The following is a 23,007-nucleotide window of genomic DNA, read 5'->3' as shown; positions in this document are numbered from 1 at the left end:
TGTTCTTGTCTAGTTCCTTCTCCCAAGCTCACTAGTGAGATAAACCATTCATTGTCCTCTAGGGTGGAGAAAGGCCACGAGTCTTCTTCTAATGGAAGTCCCTCTATATGGAAAAAAGTCTTTTCCCTTAACATTTAGGAAAGCCGTTGATTTTCATTTTTATCTTATAACTAGCCACTTTACCAAAGTCTCTAAGCTTTTTAGTTGATTCCCTTAAATTTTTATTTTTAGGCATGCATTTACATCATGAACAAATGACAATTTTGTCTCTTCCTTTCCATTATTTGTATTTCTTATTTATTTTTCTTATCTTGTTGCATTGGCTTTAGTTTGTAGCAATTATAATAGGCATTCTTGTTTTGTTTCTGACTTATATGAGAATACCCTTAGTGTCTTACCATTAAATATGTTTGTGGATGGCTTCTGATAAATAAACTTCGTCATGTTAAGAAACTTAAGTTTTCTTCCTAGTTCATTAAGAGTTTTTAAAGAAAATTGTAAGGTATTAGTGTTCAATTTATCAAATATTTTAAAAGTATTTCTCCTATTGATAATATCCTGTTGATTTATTTTTCTTTAACAATGAAATGAATTTACATACTCCCTAATGTTGAATCATCCTTGTACTTTTGGAATAAATCTTGCTTGATTATGGTGGATTTTGACTTGTTTTACAGCAAGTTGGATTCAAATTGCTAAAATTTTGCAACTGCTATATAGTTAAGCAGATTGGTCTGTAAGAGTAATGATTCACATGTTAGAGATTAATTGGTGAACTTTGAACAGGTGGTCCTGGCTCAGCTGAGTTTGGGAAATGCCAGGTTAATCAGGTTTCTTTACTCTTGGACTTCACAGAGACCTTAATAATACTTATTGTGATTCTCCAAAAGATAGACCAGAAATGGCATGCAGCACCAGCACTTTCTCAAGTTATTTGACTGCAGAACCTCTTTTTCAAAAAACACATTAAATTCTCTGGAGACTAGTGTTCTATAACTGATCTGTAATTCTCTATTTTGGTGTTATCTCTGTCAGTTTTGTTATCAGAGTTATGCTAAACTTCGAAAGTGAAATGGAAAACTTTTTTTTTTCTGTGTAACAGTTTAAATAACATAAGGATTATCTGTCCCTTAATGGTTTGATAGAACTTGCCTGTAAAACCATCTGAAGTAGTGGCATTTCTGAGTGATACAGATGCTCTGGAATGCACACACTAACAAGGCTTCCCCACAGGACATTCTTTCCCAACAGCCAATTCTTCCTGGCACCCTTTTCTTTAGGATCAAACAGCTATTTTAGAAAAGCCTAGAATGTGTGAAAATTAGACTTGAGGCATTAGTGAAGTGATGCTGATCAGTCCTGCAGGGTCCTCAGCTCTAACACATAGCGTGCTGGCTACTGCTCCGGGGTGCCTTGTTGGGGCTGCGTAGGGCATTTTTGGTTAAGGGTGCAGAGTTGACTCCCACCTTTCATAGTAGCCACTGTCGCTGAGGGCCAAGCTCTGGACCCCTGTCCTCATCCAGTTCCATTTTATCCTCTGGCTTGTACCTTTTCCCAAGTACTGTAGGGCGATAGGTCTGCTTAAACTTCTTCTAGATGCTTCCTGGAGGCCAGCCCTCAATAGTGCTTGCTATAGACCTCTGTGGGTAGATCATTTGCCCAGCATAAGGGGGAGGCAGAGAATTGCCGGGAGATCGGGGTCAGTTTGAGAGGCCTGGTATTAGCAGTGGGGTCTAGGGACAAGCAAAGCTTATGTGGGGTCAGCTGGACCAGTGGGTCTCCTGAACTGTAATGAGCTGAAGGATTGGCTTGGGGTTCAGTAGGGCTGGGTGTCCCTGCAATTGAGGGGGGGCGGGTGGTGTGTGTGTGGCCTGGGGGCTTCTAGGGATCTAAGGCTGTGCTGAAGGATTAGTCTAGGGTACAATGAGGCCTAGGAGAGCTGAGGAGGCTGCGGGTCCCTGGAAGAGGCCAACTTGGGGGAGGGAGCAATTGGGGCCCAGGCTCCGACAGGCCCGGGGCTCCCGTGGGTCTGGGCTGGGGCGGGGGCCGCCTGCGTACTCGTAGAGGTCAGGTCGGAGGTGCCGGGGTCCTGCCCGGGGCTAACGGGCCGGGCCGTGGGGAGGCGGGGTGCCGGCCAGGCGGCGGCGCGGGCTCCGGACGCGAGGGCTCCCGCTCCCTCCTCCCGCCCGAGCCAGCCTCGGGCGCCCGGCGCCTCCCACGGAGCCAGCGCCAGAGCCGGGAGGCCCCGGCCCGCCGCCGCGGCCCGCGGAAGGAGCCGCCGCTGTTGTTGCTGCTGCCGCCGCCGCCGCCGCCAGGCCGCGCCCCGCCCCTGCCGCTCCCGCTCCCCGGTGAGGCTCGCGCTCGACCTGCGGCGCCGGCCCCGCCGCCTGGGCCCCGGGCCCGGCCCCTTCCGCGCCGCCCGGGCGATGAGAAGCTGCTTCTGCGTGAGACGGAGCCGGGACCCGCCGCCGCCGCAGCCGCCGCCACCGCCGCCCCAGCGGGGAACAGTTAAGTGAGGCCGGGCGGGCCGGGCGCCGCGGAGGCTCCGCCGAGCCGCCCCTGCTGCCCCCGTGGGCGGGCGGGCGGGCGGGCCGGCCGGCGCAGGCCCCGGGCCGAGGGGCGGGTGGACGGGCGGGCGGGCGGAGCCGGGCCGCACCGAGGCCTGCGGGCTGTGTGCCCGGCCGGCCGCGGGGACAGGCCCGGCGGCCTCTGCTCGGCCGTGCGCGCGCCGCGGCTTCCCGTCCCCGGCTTGGCCTTGCGGCTTGGCGGAGCCGGAGGGAGCTCGGGGACCAGGGTGCGAGCAGCGTCCCCTGGGCCGGGGCTGGTGAGGGCTCTCGAGAGCCACGTCCGCCCAAGTGAGAGGGGAAGCGGCCCACCTGTGCCAGGGCACGGCGGCCACCTGCACAGACCCGGACAGTGGTTTCACTGGCCGGGCCCGGGGGGGCCACTCTCTGTGGTCACGTGGGTGCCGAGCCGACTGCACCTGAGCCTCGGCATGATCTAGGGTGCGGCCTCATCTGTGACCTGGGCAGAGCAGAGAGGACACCCAAACTCCAGGGCACCTGTGTGCAAGGTGAGGTGCCGGCTGGGGCACCCAAGACCCAGAGTACTCATCCTCGAAGGATGGTGCGCCTGTTGATGGTCACCCCACGGGGACTCCAGCGCAAGTGAGGCTCAGGGGCAGGGGCCGGGTGAGGAAGGCAGACCCTTGAGCATCTTCGTCCTCTTTGTTACCAACACACAACTCTTCCTGAATCATCAGCCTTTCCAGCCATTAAAAATGACTCTTGCATTCCCTGCCCCTCTGCAGCCTCTTCAGCAGGGCACAGGGGAAGGCCACAGGAGGGCAAAAGGCAAATGGCTGTTGCTCCTTCTCTGCTCCCAGCCCCCACCCACGAACCAGCCCCCGCTCAGTTTTCTGCCACAAAGCAGACAGCAGGCCAGAGTCTCTTTAGGGGCCTTTGTCTCTGTGATGCCTTCTCAGTATAATCTCATTGTACATTTCTCGACAGCTGGCTGGATCTCATCTCATTTTAACAGGGCAAGAAAATCTTATCAGCTGCACCAGAAAAGCCTTAGAAAAGTTAGGAGATAAGCTGTGTGGAAGCCTAGACTAACTCAAAAACGCAGTGTGCTCAGAAGATTAGTACAGGAGACAGGTGACACCTTTCTTGCTTGTGGGAAATTGAACCAGGTATTTCAAGATATTGTGCCATGCATAGAATATTTAAATGGGGCCTCTTCTGGGACCTGGGCACCAAGACCCATGTGCAGCAGTTGACATAGCTATTACTGGTTCATTTGAGCTTAGGATCATCTTCTTTCATCCACATTTTTCATTCCTTCCTTTTAGCTTTTAGGCCGCGCTCCTGGTTTATGCTGAAGGCGTTTCCCTGCCCTGCCTTCTTCCCGCTGGTGGGCTCTTCCCCACTTTCAGCTGGAGCAGTGCACCATGATTAAATGCAAAGACTTTATATAATTAGGCCTCAGCTGAAGCCTTGGCTTTCCTACTTACTGTGTGTTCTTAGGGAAATGAGTGAACTTTTCTGAGCCTCAGTGTCCTCATCTGTAGAGTGAGGCTAATGATAATATCTATCTCATAGAATTACAGTAAGAAGTAAATGAACTATTATAAGAGAAGTGCTCAGCTGCATTCATGCCACAGGGCAAGTAGTTAATAGAAATTAGTGGTTATTGGGACTTCCCTGGCGGTCCACTTGTTAAGACTCTGTGCTTCCACTGCAGGGGGCACAGGTTTGATCCCTGGTTGGCGAACTAAGATCCTGCGTGCTGCATGGCGTGGTTAAAAAAATAAAATTAAAAAAATTAAAAATTAGTGGTTATTATTAAGGGTTTGTTAACTGGTTAATCAGAAGAGTAGCTTCAGTTTTTTTTTAGAGTGCGTCTTCTGTTTGTGGTTATTATTTAGGGCCACTAGGAAGGGATGGTAGAGTAGAAAGAACGCTGGGCTTAGAACGTCAGTTTACCTCCTGGAACCCAGGAGACCCTAGGCAAGTCATGGAACCTCATGGGACCTTTCTGAATCCCCATTTCCTCATTTGTTAAAGGGGCCTAAGAATAAAAGCTACCCCGTAAGGCTGAATGGGCTAATGTGTATGAATGTGTGTGACGCTGTGGAGGGCGTTGGCGGGTCCTCACTAAATGTAAGTGGGATCTAACGTCAGACCCTGGTTTTGTGGGTCTGCTATTTTGACGGTTTGTTGTGGTGGGGGAGGACTATAAGAAAAACAATGCAAGAATATCTTGTTTGTGTACAAGGATATCTTGGTGCTTTACAAAACCATACAACCGTGTGAACACATTGTGATCCCCTCTCAGGGCCTTGCAAGGGGGCAGTGAGCGCTGAAGGTTCATCTCTATCAGTTTCACAGCGGATTTGCTTGTGGGGCATCAGAATCCGAGTGTCCCCGGCCCCTCTGCTGTAGCAGGTTGGAACTGCTCCGTGCTTCGTGCTCAAAGAACGACATGCTTGCCGCACTGGAAAGTCATGATGGTGTTGGAGTCAAGAGTGGGAAATGTCAAAGGTGCTGTTATGATGGTGAAGATAACAGATGACTACATGGTTGGATGTGGTGGGCTGAGAACACTGTATTTAGTTGGCTGTGGTTGAGTGAGCAGTCTCGTTTGCGCGTTGGCTTGTGGGAGGGGAGGCCTGGGTTCTTTGAATGAGCTGCCTCTCCCCAGACTGTTCTCGCTCTCTCTGAGGCCCTCCCTGACCAGCGTTGCACTGGCCCCACTGGCTCTCCTTGGCCTCGTGCTCGCTGGGCTGCCCTTGGGAATTGTGGTTTCCCTGAGTTGTCGGCACTGTTTGCGGCGGGGTTGCCTACCTCACATCTCTTCTCCCCAGCTGCTTGGGAGGCAGGGTGTGCTTGACGTTGCCTTCTTGTTGGGGACATCCTGTGGGCAAGCGTTGGTTTACTTGACACACTTCTGGTGGGATGCAGAGCTTGTCTAGGTTGAATTGTGAGAGGCCCGTGGGCCTAGAGCCCAGGGGTCACATATTAGAGCTTTGCAGCTCATACTCCCCTGAAGACTGGAGGGCCCTCTTGCTGGGCCTGTGGCTAGGATCAACACAGGATCGTTCTACACACACACACATACACACACACACATACACACCACACACACACTTTTTTTTTTTTTCCAAACAGATACTGATCAGCACAGCAAAATGTTCAAAAGAATATCCTTTAGGAGAGAGACATAAGTGAATTCTTAATGAACTAAGAACCCTTAGGATGTTTATTAAAATGCAGAACCCAGGGCCTCAAACCCAGATCTTGAATCAGAATATCTGGGGAAGGGGCCCCAGAATCTGCATGTTTAACAAGAATCTTGGGTTGTACTGATGCTTACTGAAATTTGAGAACCCCAATTATAGATGCTTTTTAAAAATATTGTGAAACACACAAAATAAAATTTACCATCCTAATTGTTTTAAAATGTATACATCAGTGGCATTAAGTACCTTCCTTCTGTTGTACAACGAATCTCCAGAACTTTTTCGTCTTGCAAAACTGAAACTCTATACAGTTGACCCTTGAACAACATGGGTATGAACTGCGCAGGTCCACTTATACGTGGAATTGTTTCCACAGTAACTACTGCAGTACTATACCATCCGCGGTCGGTTGAATCCCCAGATGCAGAACCACAGATACAGAGGAGCTCCGAATTTGGAGGGCCAACTCTAAGGTGTATTCGGATTTTCGACTGCTGGAAGGTTTGGCACTCCTAACCCCTTCGTTGTTCAAAGGTCAACTGTACTCATAAAACTCCTGTTTCCCCCTCCCCAGCCTCTGGCAGCCACCATTCTCCTTCCTAGGAATTTGACTACTCCAAGTACCTCATATAAATGGAGTCATATTTGTGAGTATCTGTCTCTTTGTGACTGCCTTATGTCACTTAGCATAATGTCTTCAAGGTTCACCCACACTGCAACATGTGTCAGAACTTCCTTCCTTTTTTAAGACTGAATAATACTACATTGTATGTATAGACCACACTTTGCTTATCCATTTATCTGTCTGTGGACACTTGGGTTGCTTCCACCTTTTGGCTATGGCAAATAATGCTGCTGTGAACACGTAGGTACAAATATCTCTTTGAGACCCTGTATTCAATTCTTGTGGGTATATATCCAGAAGTGGAGTTGCCAGATCATACAGTAATTCTGTTTTTCATATTTTGAGGAATCACCACACTGTTTTCCACAGCTGCTGCATTTCCATTCCCGCCAACAGTGCACCAGGTTTCCGATTTTTCCACATCCTCACCAACACTAATTGTCTGGGTTTTGGTAGCAGCCATCCTAACGGGTATGAGATGGTATCTCACTGTGGTTTTGGTTTGCATTTCCCTAATGAGTAATGATGTTGAACATCTTTTCAGATGCTTGTTGGCCATTTGTATATCAGCTTTGGAGAAATGTCCTTTTTCAAGTCCTTTCCCCATTTTTTCATCGAGTTATTTGCTTTTTGTTATTGCTAAGTTGTAGGAGTTCTTAATAGATTTGGATTTTAACCTCTTATCAGATATATGATTTGCAAATATTTTCTCCCATTCTTCTGGATGGCTTTTCACTCTGTTGACTGTGTCTTTTGATGGAAGTTCTGCAAGTTCTTTATACACATTGAAACCCTGTAAAGAAAATATTATCGTCCATTATTCCAGTTTGAGGGGCGTGGAAGCTTAGGCCCAATTCAGTGGAGTTGCTTGGGGTCACACAGCTGTGTCAGAGCTGCGACTCAGCCCTGGTCCCTCTGAGTCCCAAGTCTGGACCCTTTCCACTCCTCTGCTTTACCTCCCAATCCTTGCCTGAGCCAATAGCTTGAAGAGGCCCTACAGGGTCTGCAGGACGTGGCCTTGGCTTGAGGAGCATTCATTTACAGGAGAGCAAAGAGGAACACGAGACTTGGGAATCTCTTCCTTCTGACCACTGGGGCGCTCCTTCCTGTAGATCCATATCACTACTTAGACCTTAGAAGTAGCAGAGAAGTGCAGACAGGTTTTTAACAGTTTTGTTTATTTGTTTGTTTAAGCGTTTCATACTCTTGTTTCAGAGCCCATCTGCTACTTACAGTTCCCCAGACAGTCGGGGACTGTTCACGCCACCGTTGCTGCCGTGTCTTCTGCCTGCACTCTGTGCAGTACCGTGCCCCCTCCATCTCTCAGGAAGGCCAGCTCCCTGACTGCCCAGCAAAAGGGAGCATCGCCTCATTTGTGGTCCCCTTCTTTCGGGACATTTCCTGCAGCCCGTGAGCCCTGCAGGTGGTACCCATGACTTATTCGTCACTGTGTCACCCAGCACAGTGGCACTGCACCTTGGCTCTGCATTCTCCAGTCTCTGACCCAGCCCAGGTCAATTAGAACAGAACCTGGGGCTTGGAACAGGCAGCTGTAGCTTTTACAGACTCCTTAGGGGAGTCGTCGTGCAGCCTCCTGCCAGGCCCTCATCCAGCCTGCTCCAGCTGAGTCACACCCACTTCTGGAACCCCCTGGAGTGCCACAGTCCCACCTCCCTTCCTCGGCAGATGGCCCAGCCCTGGGATCGTGGTGTTTGTCCTGCATGCAGCATCGGTGACCCCAGCGTGGCACTCTCACCATTGCCTCTGCTGCTTTACATGCCCTCCTTAATCCGATGAAACATTGGCGATTTTGAGAGGAGGACAGGAACTTCATTCATCCATCTTCCCGTCCGTCCATCCATCTATCCGTAATCCATTTATTGAGTTCTCATTGTGGGCTAGGCACTGTGGTGGACATATACCTTTGCACAACTGATGTTCTGCTAGGGAAAGTATTATAGCCTTCTGAGAGGCAAGACTGTGTGTAAGTGTGTATGTGCATGCGTGCACGTGTGCACATGTATGTGCCAAGGCCATGTCCTTGGACAACATCAGGATTCTTAGTGACAGCACCTGTCTGGCTGGGCAGTGGGGAAGGTTTGGGGTGAACGGGAGATGTGACCCAGATTTTGAATGGTGGGATGGGTGCCATAGGGGAGGAACTGGGTGCTCCTGGGCAACCTGTGTTGGGGAGGGAAAGACTGGGGGACTTACTCTGAGGCTGTTCCCCATGGATGATGACCTTCAGGTTCCTTCCTCCCTCCCTCCCTTCCTTCCTTCATCAAACATCTAATGAGTACCTACTGCCTTGTAGTCAAAGTTTGGACTATGGATCTGCTGTGTCAGCATCACCTGGATCTTGTTAGAAATGCAGCTTCTGGGACTTCCCTGGTGGTGCAGTGGTTAAGAATCCGCCTGCCAATGCAGGGGACACGGGTTCGATCCCTGGTCCAGGAAGATCCCACATGCCGTGGAGCAACTAAGCCTGTGTGCCACAACTACTGAGCCTGAGCGCCACAACTACTGAAGCCCATGCGCCTAGAGCCTGTGGTCCGGAACAAGAGAAGCCACCACAATGAAAAGACTGCACACCGCAACAAAGAGTATCCCCCCACTCACTGCAACTATAGAAAGCCTGTGCACAGCAACGAAGACCCAACACAGCCAAAAGTAAAAATGAATAAAATAAAATAAATTTATAAAAAAGAAAAGAAATACAGCTTCTCAGGCCCCATCCTAGACCTGTTGAATCGGTATCTCTGGGAGTGGGTTTAAGACTCTGTTTTAACGAATTCTTCAGATGCCTCATGCGTGCTAGAGTCTGAGATCTCCTCATCCAGAATGTTGGGGTTTCCATCTTCACCATTGTTCCATGCTCAGCACAAGGGCTCTCCGTAAACGTTTGTGGGCTGACCGTTACGCAGCAGGTCCTGTTAGGTACCAGGACCGTGGGAGATGCTTCAGGTGGGAGGATGGCAAGGTCAGCCAGGTTTGAGGTATCAATGGGACACGTGGGTGACAATAGCCAGAAGGGTACTAGATACACTCGTCTGAGTCTCAGGAGAAAAGTCCGGGCCGTGGAGGTAATTTGGAAGTCATCAGCACACAGAATGATTATATGACCAAAGAAACTCTGAAGACCCATGTGCAAGTCACAGAGCGGGTGGTGGTGATGGGAGGTGTCTGCTGGCCTGAAGCCAGGTGTTCTGATGATTCTGGCCTGGGAGCCCATTTGCCCAGCGTTGAGGTGACATTTTTCCTCTGGACACTGTGGCCATCAAGCCAAGGCTGTGACCGTTTTATGTCACCGAATATCAAGAGAATGTTGCTCTTGGGACCTCCTGGGTTCATTTGTAGGGCATCTGCCTTCTGTCAGTGTCCTTTCTTGCTTCTCTCCAGGGGACAGTATGACACTAGACCTGATGGAAGTGGGTGGGGACGACCTTCATTTGCAGTGATTGTGAGCAAGTTGCAGGTTGCGGTGGGGCTCACAGTGTACTGGAGAACGCCCCCTCCTCCCCAGCATGGTTTTTCACATTCAGGCCTGTAGGGGGCAGGCCTTTGGCCACGGCAGTGCTGTAGAACTTGATCCTGGTTTATCTGGGGAGAGAGAACTCCAGGATCTAGCACTGCACTGTACGGGCTGCAGCAGCCCAAACCGCAGGCCCGCCTCACATGGTTTATGGAAAATCTGTTTGGTGATCAAATGGTTAATGTCAGTCTAAACAGAGGTCTGGTGGAATGGATGCATTTGTACACCCGATTCTCCTATTAGAAGTAACAGACCTTCACTGGAGAAAAAGGAAGTGCTTGCCGTTGTTAGTTCCCTAGCTGGAAAGTTCTTTGTGATCTAGGGGAGCTTAGGAAAGTATTTGCTTTAGTTCCCCAGTACCTTAGCAGCCTTCCAGCAGCCTGTGGCCTGTTGCCACCAGGTCGTACTCAACAGCATTTGTCAGAACGATTTGGTCTCTGACTGGTCACTAGATAAGTGGTCCAGGCCCAAGTGCAGGTGGCGCCAGGATGCTATCCTGAGGTTCCGTAGTGGACACCTCTCAGCCTGTGTCCCGCATGGGCAGCCCCCAGAGCCGGCTGGCCATTTGCCTGGTTGCCGCAGGGACTCTGGCTTCAGCCTGCCGTCTCCTTAGGAGGTAGGGCTCTGCACCAGGGCTGCCTGAGGTGGCCCAGTTTGTGTATTTGTGTGTGTTGTGGGTGCATTGGTGAAGGCTGGCCTCCCCTGTCCTCTGTCCCCTGCTTAAGATTTGTTAGCAGGAAGGTGCCAGGAATTATGGAGCAACAGAGGAGGGCATGGGTTCCCCGCAGCCCACTGGTACCACTGCTGCTGGGAAACAGGCAGAGAGCTGCCCCACGACGGCCAGCACTGGAGCTTTTACTGGGGGACGGCCGTTCTCAGTGGAGGCCCTGCTCTTCGGCCGTTTCCCACAGGGAGTGAAATGTTTATCCACTGCTTTTCCTCAGCCCCACAAGCTGCTAGATGTGGGTAGACAGTTTGTCTTTTGTGCCCTTGATTTTGGATTTCAAACAATCTGATCACAAGTTCATCCTTCTGTAGGGACTTAATTAACTCACTGGTTTTGTCATTTCAACTACAGTAGCCCAATTTAACCTGCTCCCCCCGCAGTACTTTGAAATTACTCTCCTCAAAAGTTGTGTGCGAGTCCCGCCTTCAGCTCTGGTGGGCAGCGGGGGCTCCGCTTCTGAGTCGGCCTTCCTTCCTCGCCCGGGGTCCCTGCTGCGCCTCCTTTGAAGGCGGCACCCCCTGCCCCCCGGCAGTTGTTGCCTCCCCCCCGCGCAAAGTGCTTTAAACTCCTCAGCCTGCACCCCACCCTGCTGCTGGAAGGGCCTCCGTGGAGAGAGGTCTGAGCTCTGCTAGTTGGGTTTTGATTTCAGTACAGGAGCTGATAAAACGAGATAAACCCCAGGCTCACAGGGCCGGGGAAATTAAACAGAGATGATATCAAAGTTCCCCTGAGTTTTCAACTGTGATACAGTAGCTTAGTTTTCTCCCAGACTGGGGCCGGGAGGCACGCCTTTGATTCTGAAACAATGTTCAGCATCAGTTAAGCCCAGCACTGCTGACTTACAGGGATTAAGCACACTGTTGTAGTAGTTCTTTGATCAGCTACAAGGGAGCCGTGTGCTGTCTGTATGAAGGGGCTTTATAGTTAAAGTTCATTTCTCTGTGAACCTGGGATGACAGCACTGGTGAGGTGCTGCAGAGTGCTGGGAGCTGGGGCCTCCCCCAGGCACTGTTTGCAGCATTGCAGGCTCACGCAGGAAGCTGTTCCCTTACCCAGTGTTATTGGATAGAACTCATTGAGCACAGCATGGAAAAAATCCTGCTGGCCTGGAGATCACACCGCACCCTAACTGACCCCATGCAGTCCCTCTAGTCCCAGTATGTACAGCGCGCACACACACACACACACACACACACACACACACACACTCACACACTCATTCTCTGTCTCCCCACCTTGCAGAGAAATCCTCTTGGGGCAGACACGGGCACGCCTGTCCAGAGCGAGGCTCTGTAGCCCCCATCCTTGGCAGTGATCTGAGTGAGGCTGGCTGCACACTCGGGGTAGAGGTTGGGATAGGGACCAAATGACCCGCGAGGTCAAGCTAGGAGGACTAGATCAAGGTCAGTGTCGCCAATGGACTCTCCGTGCCCGAGGGCGGATGTGACTCCCAGGTGCTGCCGCCATCTTCATTCCTTACCTGGCGTTTACTGAGAACCGACTTAGCTTTAGGTTGGCTCAATCCTGTAGGTCTCAGAAATCTCGACCTCTGTTATCTTGGCCTCTAAAATACTGCATCAACTTTTGACTTTTTCTGTGGAAGCCCTCCTGGCAGCCCCAGCTGGGATGGTAGAAGTTTCCCCAGTCGCACCTCCACCCCGGCGGTTGGCCCTGTGACTTCCAGTTGGTAATGGAGCCCCCGTGTGCCGTGGATCACACTCACATCGTGCTCTACATCAACCTGTCCCCTCCTGTGCAGGGCTCGGATCTCCCTCATTAGGTCTAAATTTACCTCCGTCGTACACAAACGTGGCCTTAGCTCATTTTTATTGTTGTAAATTATTTATGAGGGAAATGTTGAATCTTGAAACTGAGGTGTGGGGAAAATTAATCCCATGTTACTTCTATCTTTCTGTACTTTTCTGCCCCTTGCTTCAGTTACTGGGCTACAGGTAGAGAAAGAAGAGCGTTGGCATTTTAAAATATAATTGGTGTTCAAAGTGCTTTCGTGATGGGATATCGGATGGGAAGTCCGTCTCTCTCTGCACAGTGTATGGAAGGCAGACCAGACTGGGGAAGGAGAGCCAGAGGTCCCGTTGGGCTCTGCCCTCTGCCAGCTCGTGGTGTCTGAGAACTCCAGGCTTCCGTTTTTCTCCTCTAAAATAGGGATAATACGCCCCAGCCACCTTCTAGGTTTGGTGTGAGCATCGATTGAGAAGGAGCCCGAGAAAGCTTTTTGGTAATTGCAGGGTGCTGTTCAGATGCGGGGAGGTGTGTTACTGTGTTCTCTGTGCAGCTAGGATTTGGAGATAGAGGTGGGTGCTGGGCGGGGAGTGCTGAGGATGACACCAGCTGTTGCAAGTAGGCCTTCGCGTTTTCTGCTGTAGCCCAGCATCGCATCTTGCAAGACAGGTTAACGTTGGCCTTAAACACCCTGCTCCCCCCCGCTCCTCTCCCCGCGGCAGGTCTGCTCTGCAGCCCGGCATTAATGGCCTCTTCTCCCCCTCGCAGAGGCCTGGCCTGTGACCCGGGCAGCCGCGGACACAGTGGTGCCATCCCTTCTGGCTGGAGGCTTCGCACAGCCCGGGGAGCATTGAGAGCTAGTTAATAAATGGCCTTTTGTTAGGAAGGTCAATTGAAGTGACGGTGGAGACGCTGTTAAGAGTAATTTGCAGTCAGAAAATATGTAATTCAGGGCAGGCTGCTTTGAGTGATTGCCTGTGCCGTGGGTATCTTGGGCGTTTCTCATTAAAGCTTCCTTTGCTGGTGGTGCTTCCTCCACCGCGGAGCTCTCCGCGTGGCGAGGAGTCATTTGTCTGTATCTCACAAAGGCTGCTGGATCCCCAGGGCACGGTCACTGCGGGGGGAGGAAAGAGGGAGACGTGCATCCGAGATGCTCGGTGCTAATGCCCTGCTTGCCGCATCCTCCCAGCCTGCAGGCCGGGCCGTGACCAGGCACGCGGGCCCGGCCGCCGGCTTCTTTGTCTGCTCTGGGAGGCCGCCCGCAGCCATCTTGAGGCCTGGTGCCGGGCTGCCCGGTGCATTGTGGGAGCAGCGGCGTCAGCCCCCTGCCCTTGCTCACGCTGCAGAGCGGAGGAGGGCCATTGTCATCAGTACGTGGCCGAGGATGTGGTGACCCGAGGATGGGCATCTCTCAGCTAATAAAATGTTTATTATTTATTCCCATGCTCACTTCCCCCCTCTCTCCCTCTCAGATAGTAGAAGCCCTACTATCTTAAAAAAAAAAACAAAACTTACCTCTGATGTTCTTTATTAAATTCACAGCATGATATTTTAGCACTGGCAGAATTGTACATTCTATTAATGAATTGTTAATTGCAAAGCATTTTGGTAACCAACAGCAGGTACCAATATTTTGCAAACTGCAGCAACGTTATTTCCATGTTACCAGGAATATGGGGTTTTTCCAAGTGAAGTACTTTTTGATCAGTGTTTGCTTTGGATTGGGCTGGTGCAGATATTTAATTCTAAAGCTTCTTTATTGGGGGCATGCATGCGGATTCCGTCAGTAAATATTTATTTAGTGCCTACTGTGTGCAGGAAGCATTAAGCCCTGTTCTTTATGCAGATAAAGCTGCCTGGTAAGTGAAATTTGAAAATAGAAAACGATGCAGTGATGTGGTTTGGTGTCCTGTCCCCCCTGCCCTGTGCTTCTAGAAGCTTATTTTCAGTAGAATGAAGTAAAGCATAACTTAGTTTGGCTTTTGTCATAAACAGAAGCTGAGAGTGTGGCTGCTGCCAGGCACTTTCTAGCCTTGACCCAAGACTTGGCTCCGTTGCACTGACAAGTCTGTTTCTGGAGCCTTTCGTGGGTTCCAGGGGACGCTGATTACACGGTGACTTGCATACAGCATTCTGGTTGTTTCTATTCAGGAGGCTGTAGTCATTTTGAATAGCCTCTGCCGTTTCTGATTCTAGGCTGAGAACTAAGAATATTCCTCCTGCCTGCCTAGTTAGGCAGGGCGTTTGGTTTACTTCGGAAGCAGTAACCAGCCTTGAGAGATCTGGCAGACCTACAGCCAGTGGAATTCAATTGCTGCAGAAGGAGGTGGAATTTAACTTGCTCTTTTTCACAGCTTGTCCTTTTAAAAGCACTAAACGTCATTTACATAAGGTGTCAGGTTTTTTATTTGCTTTCTGGTGCACTGCCCCTCGAGCTGCCCAGACCCAGTGTTCTCTATACTCTCCCTGTCTCCTCTGGTCACATCAAGAGGCAATCAGCAGCAGAATAATAATTTCATTTCCCTCCCTTTCTCCCAAAGTGCCCAACAAGAATTATGGTCATTGTTAGTGTTTAGCTTTGAGTAAGTGCCCACATGACCTGCGGGATTAAACACAACAAAGGGACCCGCCAGTCCTCTTGGGAGCAGCACCAACCATGTTTCTGGCCAGTTACACTGAACCTTTGTATCCCAAACCCTCCAGTCTCATCTGCTTTTTTGTTGAGCACCTACTATGTGCCAGGGAACCTCTCCAGACCCTTGATTTACGTGACTCCTTTAGTTCTCACAGCAGCTCTGCGACTGTCCGTGTCCTGACCTCTTGCTTGCCCGGTCACCAGCTAGTAAGTCATGGAGCCTGGACTCCAGTGCCATGCCTTGGCCTCCATGCCCAGAGCACTTTTCTTCTGTGTGTTTGTAAAGCTCTGCCACCCGAACAGTCCACCCTTGGATGTGGTAGAGGCTGTGGATTTGGAAGGCTGCACTTCTGCGGGGAGGTACTGTGAGGGAGAGAGACGGAAGGTACTGTTAGATTTAGCCGTGTCTGATTTATCCTCAGAGAAGCTGGTGGTGTCTGTTCAGAAGTCAGGCAGCTGGGCAGGAGAGTGTTCAAAGCTAACTTGAGAAGAGCAGGGGCCGGAGATGACTTGAGTTCTTGATCTGAGGAAAGGGTCCAGGGCTCCCTTAGCCAGTCCAGGTACGTGGAGCTTAGTTCAGGATATTTACCCCAAGACACTGGTTCTGCCTGTGCGAGACTTTACATCATTCACTTTAAATGCTCCGTTTGAATTGTACGCTTTCTTTTTCCTTTTCGGAACCAGGAGCAATCCGCCATGCCTGAAGTCAAAGACCTTTCAGAAGCCTTGCCAGAGACGTCAATGGATCCCATCACGGGAGTGGGGGTGGTGGCTTCTCGGAACCGAGCCCCGACAGGCTACGACGTAGTAAGTCAAGATTCGCTGATTCGGCAAATAGTTATCTCCTGTGTTCAAGGCCCTCTGAACCCCGTGTGTAAGATGTGCTTCTTCTCTCTAGGAACTTAAAACAGGGAGGGAAGATGTCACCAATGGGAAGGCGTGGGGAGTGTCCTGCTTTGGGAGTAGATGACCTGAGCCCGTCTGGGCTGTTTCGTGGCCTTAGCTGGGTCACTTGACCTCTGTAATGGTCATCTTCACATGCTGTAAAATTAAAGGGTTGGATTAGTTGATTTCCAAAGTCATTTCTAGCTGTGACATTTCATGAAAAGGATCCACGAGTCTGAAAGACCCTTGGTTTGCTGTCACAGATTGTCCTACATGTATAAATGTCATAAACGTGTTGATGTATGTTTATATAGCCCCTTACGGTTTACAAAGCAGTTTCCTACCCATGAACTCATTTGGCTCTCATGATTCCCTGGAGGCTGGGAGGGGAAGTTGCTTTCTTTCCACTGTGCTGATCAGGAGAACTCAAGCTCTGAGAAGGGAAGTGACGGAGCCCCAGCCCTTGGGAGTGGTGAATCAGGACCAGACCCCCTCCCAAGCCCAGGGCTCTCACTGACCACATCACCGCAGTATAGCAGAGAACTTGCTTTGCTTTTCAGCAGACATCTGTGGTGGTGTTCAGTAGTACCGGCGGCTGGAATTGTTTATTTTGGTTTTTCAGTAGGTAAATTCCGTTTTGGGTGAAGCTTAAAAAGTGCAGAGGAACTATTGGGAGGGTTTAGTTCACAGTGACTGTTGTCATGTGTTCTGAGCTTCTAAGGTGCTCTTATTTTCACTTTCCTCATTTTGTTTATGATGACGTTTTATTCTTGCTCATTGAAAATGTGCACCAAGAATACATAAAAGAATACAACTCTCATCAGCCAGCATTGAAAACCTGGCACAGTGATTAGATCAGTGTCTGATGTCCCAGGGGTGGGAGGGATGCCATGCCCAGTCCAGAAGAAGCCCAAAGGCAGGGTTTCTCAACCTCGGCACTACTGACATTTTGGGCCAGATGATCAGAAAATAGTTTGTAGTCGGGCAGCATCCCTGGCCTCTTCCTACTAGATGCCAATAGCACACACCCCCGAGTCGTGACAACCAAAACCGTGTCCAGACATGGCCAGATGTCCCCAGGCGGAGGAGGTGGGCGGGCAAAATCAGCTCCCCGTGCGAACGGTGCGGTGCATTTTGCGTCAGCTCATGCCGGGCCCCGTGTGAGAAGGGGAAGCCTGGTAAAATGCTCCACATCACTTTCCCAACTGTTTGAAAGCTTATAAACATTTTAAAAGTGAAAGAATGGGGGAATCTTTTTTGACAAAGATTTGAGTCTTACCTGCTGCCTGACTTCAGAGCACTGTTTGAATGTATAACTTGCCATAAAATAGAATCATTAGGTATGGCTTTGTGCCATAAAACTCCTGGGGAAGCTAATAAAAATGTTCCTGATTTGAGAAGCCCAAGTGTCTTTTGATGAATTAGATATGAACCAGTGAGGCGTGAATCAGGTCAGGGGCTTGGTACGTGCCATCTCTGGGAGGACTGGCTCCGCGGTGGCTCTCTGGGGGCGGGGGGTGCCTGGGGTGTGGCCCAGGTCTTCTCGCTGTTCCCTCTTGCGGATCTGTGTCTTTAACATTCTGCTTGTACCTTCGGGGTCACCGTGAATGCTTGGCTAGTGGGCGACAGATGGCCTTTGACAGTCTGGTTTTCTGAAAGTCTTGGTAAGTCTGACAGGAGCAGAATCTATCCCTATCATTTTCTCCTAACATCTAGCTCAGGGCAGAAGAGCGCAGTGTCAAATGAGTTAGATTAATAAGCACATTTCATGATGAGGCTGTACCAGGCATTATCATGAAAGGTGAGCAGGGCAGGAGGCTCCAGAGGGTCAGCCCGGCAATTACCCAGCCCCTGCACGCCGAGGCAGAGTGTCCGAGCTCCCTCCGAAAGCCCTTTCAGGGAGGGGGGCGGGAGTCCTCTCTTTGGACTGACCGTTGGACTCTTCCCAGATAAGCACCTGCTTCCTCAGAGGTCTGACCCTGAGTTCAAGGGGAATGAGGGAAGGCACGGGGTGGGCAGGCAGGGAGGCACTCCCCATTCCTCTTATCCGGAGGAGTGTCGTGTGAGGTCCACATCCAAACCGAAGTGCGAGGCGTTGGGTGGTGGCTGGGCTGCAGAGAGATGCTGAGACAGAAGTGTGGTGGCTGAGGAAGCTGTGCTGCGGACTGTGGCCAGGCCTCTCTCTGTCGCATCTGCCGGAGGATTAATCCCTCCCTGTGCGCAGGGCACGTTAAGTACTGTGACACGCAGCCCCGAGAGCTAGGCGCTAGACGGGCTGCTGACCCTCGATGGTACAACCACTTTAAAATGAGCAGAGGCCCTGTTGCTGCTTGAAGTAAAAGATGCCAAGTGTTTGTTTATAAAAATTTAATTTTGTAATTTCTCTGCAGGTCAGGGGAAGCTTCCTAGGCTAGGGGGCTGGGGATTATTTGCTAAACTTCTCAATTTATTGTCCCTATTTCTGCAGTCCCCTCTGAAATAGCCTGCACTTTCTGCCCCTCAGCCACGCTCTCAGATCTGGGAGTGGCTGGGGTTTCCTGCCCTCAGAGGGCGGGTGGGTCTCGTGTGTCCACAGTCTCTGGTAGGATGACTCTGTGTTGTAGATGCGTGGTGGCACGTGCTGTTTTATCATATGTGATGGGCAGTTTTCAATGAATCGTGATGCCGTGGGAGCACTTCATGCTAAAACTCCTCTGCGCAAAATTAACCTTTGATTACCAGGTCCCTCTGGGATGTTGCCGTGTCTAAGGGCATCAAGCTGGACATCACCGATGACCACTGTTGGGTGTATTTCTGTGTATTTCCAGTGAAATACATCATACTTTTTACCTGCATTCTCTTGCCTTTCTCAGTGAGTGTTTACAACTCACAGACTAAAAGCCACAACACTGTATTTGTGAGATGACTCTTTCTTTCCAAAAAGGAAATAGCTTCCTTTGATAATATACTTCTTGGTGACATAATTTCATATGATGATATACTTTTTTGGCAAAAACAAAAAGTCAACAATACAGAGAAAGAATAATCAAACACTCCAGAGTGTTTTAATTTTAAGTTGTTTATTTGTCCAACCTATATTTTTGGGTACCTACCATGTGCTGTCTGTCTAGGAGCTGGGGGTATAGTGGTGAATGAAAACACATTCCTGCCTTCATGAAGCTTAAAGTCTAGATAGGCAGAAAGACAATTAAATGATCATACAAGTAAATGTAAGATAAAATTGTGATAAGTGCTTTGAAGGGAACTCCTAAAAGACTGTTCCATCTTTCAGATCTAGCTTTCCAGATCTCCCCATTTTTCTTGCTAAGTCCCGGATTGTGACAACACGACCCTCTCCAGCTTAACTTCTAGAAGTTGCTCCCTTTTTTCCATACCTTGAGGCTTGCCCAGTGTTTCTCCTCCAGCTTTTCCTGAGCCTTTCCCAGGGCACCTGCTCAAGTGTGCTTGGGGTCCTTCGGCTCTGGCCTTCTCCCCTGCCACCACACTGCACCATTTTTGTTGGTGACATCTGTGAGGTCGCCCTTGTCTGGGTGCATCTCCCCCGCTAACCTGGCAAGGCTGCTCCCCTCTTCCTGTCCTGAGTGGGGATGGACACTGCTTTTCCTTCCACTCCCTTGTTCTGTGACCTTCCATGGTTTCCCGCAGAACAGCTGAGACCAGAATTACTTTTCATGAGACTTTTCTGGAGCTCTGAGGATGATGGGAACAAGAGAGTGAGGCTCAGAGAATATTGCTGCTGAGGCCCAGGTCCGTCCTCTGACCCCTCCCTGACCGGCCTCTGCCTTGCTGTTGGCTACGTTCGTTCTACCTAACGGCGTTTACAATTGCCATGTGTAGGGGCCCCGCCAAATTGAGTCTTGGCCTCAGAGAGCCTAGGAGACTTTTGTTGTTGTTGTTTTGTTTTGTTTTGTTTTGTTTTGCGGTACGCGGGCCTCTCACTGTTGTGGCCTCTCCCGTTGCGGAGCACAGGCTCCGGACGCGCAGGCTCAGCGGCCATGGCTCACGGGCCCAGCCGCTCCGCGGCACGTGGGATCCTCCCGGACCGGGGCACGAACCCGTGTCCCCTGCATTGGCAGGCGGACTCTCAACCAATGCACCACCAGGGAAGCCCTAGGAGACTTTTTTTTTCTTTTTCTTCACTGCAATCTAAGACCTCCTTCATTCCCTTCCTGAGAAACCCCACCTGACACACAGGCGTCTTTCGGCACAGTGACTCTGAAGTGGCAGATTATCCCCTAGTTCAAGGACTGTTTCCAGATGTCCAGGTTGGGGATTCTCAAGCTTTCATGGGCCTCATTCCTCTGGGGGACCCCACGCCCCAGATTCCTGCTGCAGTAGGTCTGGGGTGGGGCTGAGAGTTTGCATTCTAACCAATTGCCAGGTGATGTTGATGCTGCTGGTTCAGAGGTCACACTTTGAGAACTACTGCTCTAAGTTAAGTCATTCTCAAATAATCTGTACACGTGGTCACCACAAGTCTATCTCAGGAAGTGCTGTGCTAGCTTTTCCTGTTATTTTTTGGCCTCTCCTGATTTAAAGTTTAGAAAGTCTCAGGGGATGTCGTGTTGTCACAATCCGGGACTTATGTTTGTGAGTTTTTTTTAAAAAACATATTTTTAAAATACAAATGGGATGGTACTATTTATACTGTCATAAAATAAAAAAATATATTGTGGGCATAGCTCTACATCAGTCTATAGAGATAGATCACATCCTCTTAATAATGCATATTTTATTGTCTGGCTGTACCAAAATTTGGCTAATAATCCCATATTGAAGGACATGAGTTTGTTTCCATTTATCGTTTTTAATGTGATAAACAACATCCTTGTGTATGTATTTTGGTGTGGTCACCCTGGTGGTGCCATAGAATAATTTCATAGGTTGGAATTACGGGGTCAGAGTGTTCACATTTTAAACTTGCTAAGTATTGCCAGGGCCTTCTAGAAATGTTGTGACATTTTGTCAGTTTCTGTTCTCACTCAAGCAAGTGTTCAGTAAAGTGAAATCTGGGGGCTGAAGGATGAATTGACCAAGTTGCCCCCCTCCCCCACCCCAGGCTCAGCGCCCAGCTACCTGTCACTGGCCCTCCTCTGGGCCAGGCAGACCTCTAGGGGCGAGGACCTGGATGGTATGTTGTTTCAGTGGTAGCCGTGGATCTTCTCCCCAAGAGCTTCCTCCTCTTGGGTAAACCGAGAAAGGACAGATATCCAAGTCCTTTAACTGGGCGCACGTGCTCTCAGCGTGTCTTCCTGTCTCACTTCCTTCTACTCACTTCTCCTCCCGCCTCACTGAACCTCTTACTTTCTCATATTCAGAATAAGGAGCAACTCTGTACCATCAAAGCCTTGAACCCACTTTTCCCATATTTTCAAAATTCCTGTCCTCCCCCCCTTTTTGGATAAAATTTTCCTCATCTTTCAGAACCCACTTTGAAAACTCCTTGGTGAAGCTTTTTCTGATGTTATGCGTTCATTTATTGTTTCACGCAGTGGCTTCACAGATGTTTGTTGACCACCTACTATTGTGCAAGGCCCTGGGAATTCCAGTGTCCTGGGAGGGGTTCCATCAGGTGAAAGGCGAGAGATGAGGAAGGGTGGGTAGGTGAGGCTGGATCACCCCAGAATGTTGTCAGCTACACGAAGGCATTGGCCACGCTGAGGGTGGTAGGCGTCACGAAAGGACTTTAAGGAAAAGGTTCTTAGGTTTGTGTTTTTAAAAGTTTCCTTGGTGTGTACAGGAAGGAAAATAATTGGAGGGCATAGGTACTGAGGCAAAGAGCTGAGTTTGGAGGCTCTGTATTGGGGTCGAGTGAGAGGGTGGAAGCCTAACCTGTTAACAGTGGATTGATCTGAGGGACATGGAAACATGGGGCATGGGGACCCGGATACATATTCTTTCACAGAAAAGAAATGGGTTGAATGTTGGGAGATGGGTGCAGAGGTGAGTAAAGGGAAGGACCAGAGTGACACGAGGGTGTCTTGCCGGGCAGCTGGGTGGATGTTGATGCTTTCTGTTGAGATAGGAACATAGACAACCAGGTGGGTTGAGGGTGGAGGAGGACCGTTGGTTCGGTTTTGGACACACTGAGTTTGAGGTGCTTGTGTGACGTCTGGGTGGGGATGTTGAGAGGCCCTGTGTCTGAAGGTCTGGGGAGATGCCTGAGTGTTATCATCACATGGGGCAGAGACCGTAGTGTCATGGAGATGGTCCTGTCGTATCAGACTCCTCGTCAGAGTCCCCTGGAGCATCAGTGATGAGGGATGGTTGGGAAGGAGGCACTCAAAAGAGGGCTGGGGCTGAGCATCCAGAGAGGTAGATGGAAAATTAGTAAGAAACTGGAGGAAAATAAGTATCTCTACAAGAAGAGGTGGTCAGTAATAGTCAGAGTTCACTAAGGGGTAAATAAAATGAGGCTGAAAGCTTACTCTTGGGTTCAGTAACAAGAAGGTGCTTGTGAACTTGGTGGTAGGCTCAGAAGCAAGACTGGAGTGGATTTGAAAGGTCCACCTGAAGTGGGAGGTGAGAGTGCAGATGGCCTTTAAAGGAGGGAGGGTGGCAGCTGGAGGACGATATGGGATCAGGAGTCTTTTTTCCTTTGTTAAAGGTAGGCAGGGGTTGAGTATGTTTAGTTGCTGATGGGAAGGAACCAGCAGTGAGGAGGGTTGACGATATAGGAGAGAGAGGGGCTGTCTGATGAAGCAGGCCCCTGAGGGGGCCGAGGACTTGGTGTCCAGAGCCTGGTCAGGGAAAAGCCCAGGAAGTTGTGTTTGTGTTGCTCTTGTTCCTTGCCGGCGCTGCGTGCTGGAAAGCCAGCCTTGGTCGTGGCCTCTGACCAGCAAGTGGGCCTCCGAGGGCCATGCACGGACCAGGCATCCCCTAAGTCTCCACTTCGCGTTTCTTCTGTGCTTCTTCTCCCCCAGCCTCGTTTCTCTCAACACTCCTGTTTATTTCTGAAACTAATTAGACAGCAAAACATTTCTTAAAAACTGCTGGTCCTAGGGCTTCCCTGGTGGTGCAGTGGTTGAGAATCTGCCTGCCAATGCAGGGGACACAGGTTCGAGCCCTGGTCTGGGAAGATCCCACATGTCGCGGAGCAACTGGGCCCGTGAGCCAC

General features: G+C 50.2%; 1 protein-coding gene across 3 annotated transcripts in view; it reads left to right on the top strand.

Annotated features, from left to right (window-relative positions):
• Positions 1–2,264: 2,264 nt before the first annotated feature.
• MVB12B (multivesicular body subunit 12B) overlaps positions 2,265–23,007 on the top strand; it is a 198,091-nt gene continuing 177,348 nt past the window's right edge. For all 3 annotated transcript variants that reach the window (XM_082627332.1, XM_082627333.1, XM_082627334.1), the window contains exons 1-2: positions 2,265–2,507; positions 15,690–15,812. In XM_082627332.1, the coding sequence (XP_082483458.1) occupies positions 2,427–2,507; positions 15,690–15,812 (204 nt within the window). In that variant the 5' untranslated portion in view covers positions 2,265–2,426. The remainder of the gene's footprint in view (positions 2,508–15,689; positions 15,813–23,007) is intronic.

This window comes from Mesoplodon mirus (assembly GCF_964341445.2).
Source record: "Mesoplodon mirus genome assembly, chromosome: 1".
Classification (NCBI taxonomy): domain Eukaryota; kingdom Metazoa; phylum Chordata; class Mammalia; order Artiodactyla; family Ziphiidae; genus Mesoplodon; species Mesoplodon mirus.
The sequence above is the reverse complement of the archived record's forward strand: the minus strand, read 5'-3'. Positions and strand labels throughout refer to the sequence as shown.